Genomic DNA, 12,280 nt, shown 5'->3' with positions numbered 1-12,280 from the left:
AATATGTATAAGTAATAAGTATATTATATAATTTTATTATTACAGGAAAAGTAAAGGAAGGTGTCCCTTTTGATACGATTCTTGATAAAATTCGAGATTCGATCAATGATATATATGTAGACAATGCATTGGTGTGTTTAGAAAAACGAGACATTTGGAATATAAGACGTGATTTCCAGTTACACAAAGGCCGTCAACATACAAATGATTTCATCAGTGTTAAGTTATGGGTTGAGAATGTTCAAGATTTAAAAGAGGAGAACCCTGTCCGTCCTCTATTACAAAGAACAAGGCGATGAAAAAATTTAATATTCAGCAAATAATGTATAAGAAGATAGGAACATCATATTGGTTATAGCAAATGATTTTCAATTAAGTATGTTGGAAAAATTTGGTAATCATATTGTATGTATAGATTTAAAACATGGGACAAATATATATGATTTTCATCTAACTACTCTTCTTGTAGTAGACGAGTTTGGGAATGGAATTCCAACAGCATTCGGTATATCAAATAAAAAAGATACTGCTACATGGATTACGTTTTTTGAAAAAATACGTGTTCGCGGTATTTTTCTCCATCCAAAAGTTTTTATGTCTGATATTGATAACTCATTTTACAATGCATGGAGGACTGTCATGAAATCTGCTGAGAAGAAATTATTGTGTACATGGAACGTTGATAAAGCTTGGAGAACAGACCTTCAATGGAAAATTAAAATACAAGAAAAGAGAGCCTTGGTGTATAAAGGACTACGAGTTTTATTACAAGAGACAAATGTTGAAAAATTTGTTAAACTTGTGGAAGGTTTTTTAATAGATACTTATAGTGATGATGATACTAAAGAGTTTGCTTTATATTTTGAGAACTTTTATGTAAAACGTGTTAATGAATGGGCTTATTGCTATAGAAAAGCTAGCTTTATAAATACAAACATGTATTTAGAAAGCTTTCATAAAACTTTCAAATATTATTATTTAGATGTTAGGAAAAATAAACGTCTTGATACATGTATTGATGCCCTTTTAAAACTAGTTCGTGACCATTATTTTAAAAGGGCACGGAAATTATGCAAAAGTAAGCCTTCTAAAATTATGGAAGCAATTTTACTAAGTCATCGCAATGCAATGAACGGAGTAGTGACAAAATTAATTCAAGTATCAGATAGGATTTGGTTTGTCACATCTTTTACTAATGTAAATATTACTTATGAAGTGGTGAAAATCTTAGATGAGAAGGAAGTCCTGATAGTGAAAATTGCTACTTTACTTGTATTCCATGCAATATTTGTATTCATACATATTCATGTGAATGTATTGACTATATCATTAAAAATAATATTTGTAAACATATACATTTCTGTGTACAAACACTACAAACTAGGATGAAGCCAGATTTTGTTGTATCCAATAATGCAATAGAAGTAAATAAAGACAACATTGTTATTTTGGAGCCCTATATTGCACCTGTTAATAATTCACCTTCAAATGATAAACTATCCACAGTTAAATTAAAAGCAGAAGCCTTCCTGCTATCCTACCTAGCTATTTACACGTAGAGCCCGTGGAGGTAATATCGCGTCGTTAGCCGCGACGTTGGCGTTGTCGTTTTCATGATTAAAGTACGGAAATATAATACTTCAGTCGTAATAAACCCATCGCCGACCATCCCATATCTTCCCCCACCACTTTTCGTACATACACACGTAAACGAACGTTGCTCGTCGTCGTCACTGACAGCGCAGAGTCGTGACTGGTGAAGACGTGAACCGAAGTTTCACTTATCTTTCACACGTCGTTCTCGCCTGTTGTGTAAATGCTGTACGTAAATTATTTTAATCTGACATCGTAGTGCGTAGTATATTTAATACGTTGTCAAGATTTAATATCAAAAATTTATTCAGATATTGCCCATATTCATGATAAGCCTATGGAATGGTTGTGTGAACGTGCTATACTCACTCCAAAAAATGACCAAGCGGCGGCTATCAATGATACACTGCTGATGTCTTTTGAAGGAGAAGAAAAAGAATATACTTCGATAGATACGGTGGTCAACATGGACGATGCAACTAATTATCCGGTTAAATTTTTAAATTTATTGAAACCACCGGGCATGCCATATCATAGGCTTATTCTGCGTGTGGGCACACCTATTATTTATTTATTTATTTATTTATTTCTAGTTACAAGACAAATACATGATATAACAAAGACAGATATTAACTAGGCATTACTCTACACTGAGGTGAAACCTCGTGTCGTAGAGTAAGAGTACATTTTTTTTTTTTTTTTTTTTGTATCCGTGATAATAATGAAAAATAGTAAGAGACCTTATAAAAAACAATAATAATAATAATAATAATAATTAATACAATAGTAAAAAAAGAAAATTTAATGCTAGATATTTAAAGATTATTGTAAAACCAATTTTTTAATTTATATTTAAAATATGAATAATTTGAAATAATTAATAATTCTTTAGGAATCTCATTTAAAGACCGTAATCCAACTTGTAAGAATGACATTGAAGCTTTTTTAGTAACAACGAAAGGTATTTCAAGATTTGTTTTTCTGAAGTTGTATGTTAGATTTTTAATATTAAATAATTTATTTTTGAAGATGAAGCAAATTGCTTGCTTTTTGTATAAATTGTCAATATCAAGTACTCTTAACATTTTATATAATTCAGATGAAGGAAAGGTTTTCTGTTTATTTAGAATGATTTTAATTAGGTTCTTTTGTCTTATTGATAAGTTGCATTTTAAAGTGGTATTGCAACCACCCCAAGCTATTATGCCATATTGAATTAGTGATTGAGCCATTGCAAAATAAGTTATTCTAATTAGCTGTTTGTTTAGTATTTTTTTTTGCTATGATGAAAAAGTATGTTAGTTGTCTTAGTTTAACTATTATGTATTCTATATGATTATTCCATTTTAAGTGTTGATCTATTGTTATGCCAAGGTATTTAATGAAAGGGTGTTTAATTAATTTTGGACAGGTGCAAGTTATAGTGTTACAATTAAATTTTTTGTGTATAATGATCTCGTTTTTAAGTGGTGTAGTTTTAATGTCATTGGTAAAAGCTATAAATTTTGATTTGTCATAATTTATTTCTAAACTATTATTCGAAAACCATTCATCAATTACTAACATATCAGCTTCACATTTTCGCCAAACTGTATCCCAGTTAGAGTCCGAGACTATGATAGCCGTGTCATCTGCGTATGAATAAATTTTTCCATTTATATAAAGATTACTTAATTCAGCTACGTATATAATGTATAGAATTGGGGAAAGTACTGTACCTTGGGGGACTCCGTTATGAATTTGACCTATTTCACTTATTGTGTTACCTATTCTAGTTTGTTGGGTTCTTTGGTTTAAGTATGATTCGAAAATTTTGAAAGCTGTCCCAGTAATGCCAAGAGAGTGTAGTCGATTTAGCAAAATAGAATGAGATATGCGGTCAAAGGCTTTGCTTAGGTCTAGGAATATACCGATAGTTTTATTACGTTTGTCTATGTTATTATATATTTCATTTGTAAGGTGTGCTAATGCATCTTCAGTACCAAAACCATTTCTAAAACCATATTGTGAATTTTGCAATAAATTATTTTCTTCTAAGTAATTTAGAAGTCTTGTTTTAACTGCTTTTTCAAATACCTTAGAGAATACATTTAATAAACTAATTGGTCTGTAGTTAGTTAAACTCGTTTTAGGCCCACTACTTTTATATAACGGTACTACTATTGCCTTTTTAAATGAATCAGGAATAAGCCCTTCTTTTAATATCTGATTAAAGATTATTTCTAATATATTGGACATGAATTTGTTAAATTTCTTAATAACATTAATAGATATACCATCTATACCGGGAGCGGAGTCATTTTTCATATTGGAGATTATATTTGATATTTCAGTTTTAGTAATTTTTCTTAAATATAGTGAGTGAGATTGATTATTAGAAATATTTGGATTTTGGTTTATTGTATTACTTTCGTGGTTGCCCATTTTTAAAAAATAATTATTAAATTCATTGGCAAGGAGAAGTGGATCTGTATTAGAATCGTATGTACTATTGTTTATATTTAATCTGATATTAGATGGATTTGATGTATTTTGTGTAGTTGCTTGTTTTATGGTGGACCAGATTTTCTTAGGGTTATTTATGTTCGTTTTTATTTTTTCACTAAAGTAATTAATTTTTGCTTTTGCGATGATCTCGGATAATTTGTTTCTGTATTTTTTATATTTGCTTTTTAATAATATATTAAACGGTTCTTTTCTGGATAATTTGTGTAACTTATCTCGTTTTTTAATGGAGTTTAATATGCCTGTTTGTATCCATGGATTATTGATTTTTTTTGGCTTGCGCTGGTTATCAGTTGTAGATTGTTTTAATAAGTTTTGTAATGTAGTTGTAAATATATTTATATTAGTGTTTGCATTATTACTATCAGTTATTACGTCAACCCATTTTGTAAGTTTAATTAGATCATTTAGCTTATTATAATTAATTGAACTATAGATAATTGTTTCTGCATTTATATTGATGTTCTTTATGTTGGAATTACTATCTATTATTTGAGTAATTACGGGATAGTGGTCTGTTATTAATGAGTCGATAAGAGATACCTGGACAGAAATCTGTGAGTTAGTATAGGTATTGATGTTTGTAAAAACATGGTCTAAACAGGTTTGTGATTCGGGGCGTGTGGCAATATTCACATGTGATGTAAAATTCAGTGTGTTTAGTATATCTAAATAGTTTTCCGTAGTATGTGATGTATCAAGTATATTAATGTTTATGTCACCTATGATAATTATTTTAGTATTTTTATGAGTATTGAGTAAGTTTGTAATTACATTATTGAATTCTATAAGAAAGTTGTTGATATTGCCATTAGGAGATCTGTAGATAGATAAAATGCCATATTTATGGCCATTATGTTCTAATAATGAGAATAAACAATTTGTGTCTTGGATAATTAATTCGATTGTGTCGTGAACTATGTGTTCTTTTATAAACATAATAATACCATCGGATTTACGGACGTGGATTTTTGTAGATTCAATATTAAAGCCTTTACAAAATGGAATATATTTCGAGTTGAAGTCATTACCTATCCATGCTTCTGACGTAATTATAATATGACATTTTTCATTTAAAGAGATATATAAATGTTCTAAATCGTTTACATGTTTGTTTATACTTCTAATATTTGTGTGTAGAATATTGAGGCTGTCGTTATGTTTAGATAAGTTTGTATTTATATCATTAATGCATTGTAATGGAGTTGTATCGGAGTCTAAAAATTCAAATAGTGTATTTGTTGAAGTCATAATAAGCTTAGAGAATGTGCAATAACGTTGATTATATAACTAAGATTAAATTTAAATTTAAGGGGCAATATAAAATTATATGTGTTAAAGGTCTTTTCGTGATGATAAGCTAAAGAAAATATTAATGAATATGTACACATTAAGATTAAAAATATATATATATATGCGTTATATTACATAGTGATGTTGACGTTGATATTACACTTTTTCTAGGTCTTGATGTATACTTATACGGATTGTTTTTGAGCTTTCATCTTTTTTCATGAGAATGTCTCCGTTGTTGACCCATATGAATTTGAACTGTTTATCTTTTCCAGTTCTTCTTGCCTGCCCAAATAGAGTTCGACGGTCTTTCGTAAGCCTTTCATTGACGTACACTTTGATTTCATTAGACCAAGTACTAAGAATATTATTTGCCGAGAGTTTGGAAATTTTGCTATTGCGTATAAGGGTTCTTTTCATCTCAGTAGTTTCGAGTTTGGCAACAATGATACTGTTCTTGGAGTTGCTGATGTATATTCTTTTTGCTTCTATGACGTTGATAGTAGTATTTGTTTTTAGTCCAATTTGTTTAACGATTTCAGAACAATTTTCATTTGTGGTTGGTGGTATTCCAGTTATATCGATGTATTTCTTTAGATTGAATTGTTCAATATTATCGATTTTGAGTTTAAGTGACGAGACCTCGCTTGATAAATATTTATTTTCGTTTTCTATTTTTAAAACTTTTATTTCGCTGAGCATCGAGTCTACTTTATTATTAAAAACATCAAACTGCTTACCCATAAATTCAACAGAGCTAATAAGTTCTTCAATTTTAGTTTCCATCTTGGTTGTTGGTTGAAATTTGGTTACGCTAGATTCCGTTATTTTGCAATCACAACAAACAAATTTGCTTTTATTTAACTTTGATAGTTTTTTAAAATTAGTTTCAGAGATACCTGTACAGTAGAAATGTACCGTACTTTTGCAAACATTACATATTAATGTATCTTCATTATGGGTTAGAGTTTCTGAACATTTGGCACATTCTGTATTCATGATATTAACGTGAAATCTGAGAACGGTAATTAATTAATTGAGAGAAAAAGAAAGAGATAAGGGAGTCGACGTATTAATCGACTATATCGGACGGTGCACTTTGGGCTACTATTATGTTGTTGCGAAATTTGAAACCACCTAAACTGTGCAATGGGACAGGCTTAAAGTCAAAGCTTTACATCTCAATATAGTAGAAGCCACAATTTTAACTGGATGTGCTAAAGGGGAAACTGTGTTTGTACCACGAATCCCTTTAATTCCGAATGATCACCCGTTCGAATTTAAACGATTACAGTTTCCCCTCAAAGTCTGTTTTGCAATGACTATAAACAAGTCTCAAGGCCAAACTCTTAAATTTCCACGAATAGATTTGCGAGAAAACTGTTTCACATGGGCAGTTCTACGTGGCTTGCTCACGCAGTAGCTTGGTGATTTTGTCGCCTACTAATAGATCAGTGAAGAACATTGTCTACAAAGAAGTTTTGTAGATAACATATTGAAAAACTATTAGTAAAACATTTATTTTGAACCTTTAGCGCTAAAATTTAGCGTGAACAAAGCTTCGGCCGCCAAAAACTATAACTTATAGAATAGGGTATGATAATAATCATTATCTTAAAAACTAAATTAATATGTATAAAATAATATACTTAAACCCGGCGACGAATAATTAATAGTTACGCGTCTATCATACGATTTATACGATACAAACGATATTATAATATTATATATAAGTATACCTCCCACTGTGCAAAATCCAATCCCAGAAATATCCCAAGGTTGTTACTGAAAGTTGTGCGATGTTATTATTTATATCCAATATACGTTCTTAATATGTTTATGGGATTGCTAATGCCAGGTTGATCGACTTTTAAAAACATCATCCATAAGCAGTTAAAAAATAACACGTCAAAAATAACCTATAAACACATCAATGCGATATCATATTTAAACATTTATATCAATGATAATTTGTAACATCTAATTGAAGTTAAGTCTCAACCACTATATAACATATTTTTTGTTCATATAATAAACATCCATGTGATGTTCACTTAACGACATCCATTGAATGTTTCAAAAATTCCGATTTTTTTTTTTTACCAAAATTAGATAGGTAGACAGGTATTGATTAGGTAAAATTATTTAAAAATAAAACAGAAATATATATTAAATGATAAATATATTTAATATTTTAAAAAATAGTTAAAAACAGTAACAGTAACCTAACCTAACCTAACCTAACCTAAGGTAAGATGCTTATTACTTACTTAACATTAATTTATATAATATTAATATTAACAATACAATATAGGTATAACATAAGTTATACAATATAATAATTAATAATGAATGAATTTGAACATAATATTTATATTAAATAATTAAATTTTCATAAATGACAGTGTAATAATATTATTTGTAATTTTATTCAAGTATAATAAAAATATAAAAAAAAACTTTCTTATAGCACTTCTCGTAATACTATATAATTAACCTAGAAAAACAGAATTCATATAGGTTCTTATTTATACTAATAATATTACTGTACAAATTTTATTAATGTTAGATTGTTTAAAAATTTACAACTCATTATGAGTAAAGACATTGCAATAGCATTGTCAGTTGTTAAAGGGATAAAAAAACATTTATACTTTATGTGATTAACACTTATTCGCAATAAGTTGGACTGTGATTTAATATCTATAATAACTGAGCCAATAACTGGTGATTCAAAAGGAACATTAAAAAAATTAGATGATTTAAAAATATATACATTAAAAAAAATATCTCCATTTTTACATTTTATAATATGTTTAACTGATGCAATTTCATTTGTAATTAACATTATATAATTATTTTTTGGAACTTGTTGGGTGGATATTATATAATTAGTATTACTAAGTTTTATGGTTTGATAAAAGGTGCAATACAGATCTCTATTAAAAATGTTATTATCTAGTTTGCATTCCTTACCTAATTTATGATTTTGATAATTAGTATTTTCCTGACAAGTGTACACTGTACATATTATTTACTTTTTCTAGTATTCTATTAGTAGCTTCTTGTAATGGAAACCGTGAATGATAAATACTTTTTTTATAAGCCCCAAGTAATTTTTCAAATTTATATGCACTGAAGTTGTCCAAACAGCCATGTATTTTAACATAAAATGGAAAATGTATTAAGCTATGAAAGTTATGAGTAACAAAATGTGCCCCATAAATTATTCTAAATTCTTTAACAAAATCGACAAGTAAATTATATGCAATTTCATTCTTAATTAAACATAGGCTTGGGGTTACCAATATTTTTATTGCCCCATGTAATTTAATGAAATTTAAGTATAATTGTTTTTTGAGTCTTCCTTTTAATACAATGGGACCGGTAAACAATAAAGAGGTTCTGAACTCGTTTGCTTTCCAATATTCTATATCATTTAAAGACATCATAGATAACCTGACAAACTCTGATGGAAAGTTATCTCTTAAACTATTAAGGTCCATATTAATAGCACCACATTCTGTTGAGGGAATTCTAGTTGATTGTTTACCCCTTACCCAAAATTTCAGTAAACGTTTCATTGCCCCAAGACAGACAGCATGCATGTAATCTATTGGTACATCCTTAATCATGTCAATTGGTAAACGCTCTAAAGGATAAATACCTTTATGATATTCATCATCACTTTTAGCTCTGAAACTATCATCTGTTCGCAATGGAGCGTTAACTTCCAAAACGAGCATTATGGCCTTTAACATTAAGCAAAAATGCTTTAGCAGGAGAATCACAAATTATTTGTTTTAAATGTATACTAATTATTTTATTTTCAAAACTTATTCCATTGTTTAAAAGTTCTATTGCTTCATTGATAAATAAGTTCAAAAAGTCCTCTATAGATTCTGGATTTTTATCTGTACTGAAGTATAAACCAACGGCAAAAACTAATTTTGATAACTGAGGCACATTTGTTATTGAACAGAGTATAGGCCAAAATTGCTGTTTAGAACTGTGTGCCAAAGGCAGTCCATCTATATAAAAACTCAAGAAGATTTCATTTATGTTTCCTAAACAATGTTTATTAAAGTTTAATACAGTAAATAGCATTTTGTTTAATCCTAAATGAATGCCTGGATTTATATCAATTATATTGTGGGATCTAGGGGTATTCATCAAGGTCCTGACATCTTTTGGTAGACCTAATCTTTCATATCTTAATATGTTTAACAAATTATTTACACTGTTTTTTGAAACATTGAAAGCTAACACCCACTGTTGGAGTTTATCTCTAATGCTAAGTTTATTACAAGTAGTATAATTGTTTGATTCTAATGTATCAGTTGTATCTATTATGTCTATCCTATTTGTTGTGATAAATTAATTTGATTATGAGGTATAGCAGGATTTTCAGAAACAGAATTATTATAGTCGGAGTTTTCAATTGTTGTTTTGAATGTCTTCGTGTTGTTAAAAATATCATTATCAGTATTTGAACAAGTTGTTAATATACATACTTCATTATCTGATGTTTTTGTAGCACATGATTGAAGTCTTTTGAAATGTCGAAGAGACATATCTTCAATTGTCTTGCGCTTTTTGCGAGAAATCTACAAGATAAACATTATATATTCATAAAAATTAAAACTTTAAATCTGTTATATTTTGGAAAAAAAATAAATTTATGTTTTTATTATTGTTTAACGTATTAAGACTTGTTTAGCATTAATATTTGTAGTAAAAGTTAAGTTCATATTTCTATCAGCAATACTATTGTTTTTTTTTTTTTTTTGTAATATAATAAAATAGTTACAGCATTATAATGCAGCTATATAGGGAAAGGAGACACAATGGACTGATTTATAGTATAGAAAATAAATATCTTCCAAATAAAATTTAAAAAAAATTAAGATGGAATATAATATAGATACTGTTACTTATTATGTATGGTACTCTTGGGACCAGTAAACAGAAGACAAACCTGAAGCCATTTGTTCTTTCTTTAGGCGTTGAGCCCCATGCCTAAACCAATCTTTGACAACCATTTCGAATGTATGCTCATTATTTTGGTATAAATCATATGAAATTTCTAAAAATATAATAGAAGTAACACATATAAATTGATATAAGTTAAAAAAAGTTGTAGTATCATACTTTTCATAACTTTCATTAACTGATGATAAACAAGTCTAAAATTATTCTTTTGGCCCGTCCATGAGCAAAATGTAGCAAGTTTATTTGAAAATAATTTTGGAAGCACTCTCTTAATAAACAGCTTGGTATCAGATCCACCAATAGAAATAATCAAATTATTTTGAAACCAAATTTTCATTAATAAAAAGTGAATTATTATAAACATGTTATTTATTAACAATAAATATTTTTACCAATTTTGTAATGTTCTCGTCATTTATTAATATTCGACTGCTAGGAAACGGATTCCAGGCCTGTTCAATAACGAGACCAATGCTCGTACCGTTTACGAGTAGGTACGTAGCGCTGCGTGCTAAATCGTCTACGCCTACGACGTGGAACAGGACGTCTGCATTCGCGCGAAAGGTGTTAAGAGGCACGTAATAAGAAATCACCTCACGTTCGCCGACCATAAGCGATGTTTATTCGCCGACGACGAGTACGCCGACGATCTCGATTCCGATGAACGCGACGATGAGTTCCTACATGGGGAAGCTGAGGGCGTCAGCTTGCGCGCAACAAGTTGTCGAGTCAATACACCAGAATGCAGCATCACCGACAGCACTGACGTTAAGATAGCGGTCTTACGAGGTGTATACCCCGTACAGAGAGAACGTGTCGATTCGTTCGTTTAAACACCAGCTCAATACTGTTAGAACGACTAAATTATGCATAAACAGATCGGATGATAAGCGGCACGTTCTACCCGACCGCGTGCACACACTTGCGCACGGTCATTTTAAAATTGTTTAAATTATTTATACATTTTAAATAAATTGTTATTGTTATTATTATAATAATTATTATTATTTTCTAGTCTAAGACCGTATACTGTTTTCGTCGAGCGGGGGTCAGACAACACCCGTTTGCCCACCCTACCGAGTCAACTATCTGCAGATCTGCTGTGTAGTAAAGCCACGCCCATGCGCACAAGTTGGCCGCGAGGTACGATCTCATTCCGAATAGACTATATATAAACCCTTAAAAAGTAATATTATAGTTATGCTTTATTCCTAGTATTTAAACTCATACTATATCAAGTTGAATGTATTTATAAACTATGGAGACTTGTTCAACATAGTAAAATCATTTGGCCTTGAGTTTACTAATAAAAAATATCAGTATAATTAAAAAATTAATTTCGTAGAATTTAATATAGGCACTTACCCATATTGATGCATTGACTTTCATCATCAGATATTTCTGTCAGTGTCAATATCAGATGGAAAATCTTCAAGTAACCATTGTTCCAATTCGTGTGTTTTATTCATTTTAATATAATGTACAATGTTATATATTGTAACAAATATTAGTATAACAGGTAGCGAAAACAATAATTCATCAACAATATTAGATCACCACCATATACATTATTTTATCACGACAGCCAACGACTAACGTGAAATAGCTAATGGACCGACGGTACTTTTGAGTCCATTGCATTTCATATGATTTTGTCCCTTCTTTTAATATATTGAGATATAAACAATAACAATATTTATAATTTAGACACAATTACAAATAATTCCAGCGGATAAGAATGCTAAAAATAGCTTTTGTACGTGATTAAAAACCAGTCTGATGTTGGCATGTTTACTTCTAAGAATGTTCGTGTACATTGTTTACTTTGACATCTATTTACACAGTTATATTTCTAAATTTGGATCAGTTTTATTTTTTTCTTGTAGCTAAAGAGGTA

General features: G+C 29.6%; 1 protein-coding gene across 1 annotated transcript; it reads right to left on the bottom strand.

Annotated features, from left to right (window-relative positions):
* Positions 1-5,547: 5,547 nt before the first annotated feature.
* Positions 5,548-6,390, bottom strand: LOC132925480 (uncharacterized). Its single transcript, XM_060989874.1, has one exon. The coding sequence runs from the start codon at positions 6,388-6,390 to the stop codon at positions 5,548-5,550; it is 843 nt and encodes a 280-aa protein (XP_060845857.1).
* Positions 6,391-12,280: the final 5,890 nt, after the last annotated feature.

Source organism: Rhopalosiphum padi, chromosome 3 (assembly GCF_020882245.1).
Source record: "Rhopalosiphum padi isolate XX-2018 chromosome 3, ASM2088224v1, whole genome shotgun sequence".
Lineage (NCBI taxonomy): Eukaryota > Metazoa > Arthropoda > Insecta > Hemiptera > Aphididae > Rhopalosiphum > Rhopalosiphum padi.
This window is presented reverse-complemented; position numbering and strand designations above follow the sequence as displayed.

What these genes read in the sequence shown, in the direction of transcription:
- LOC132925480 (XM_060989874.1), bottom strand. Translation starts at nt 6,390, where the DNA reads ATGAATACAGAATGTGCCAAATGTTCAGAAACTCTAACCCATAATGAA.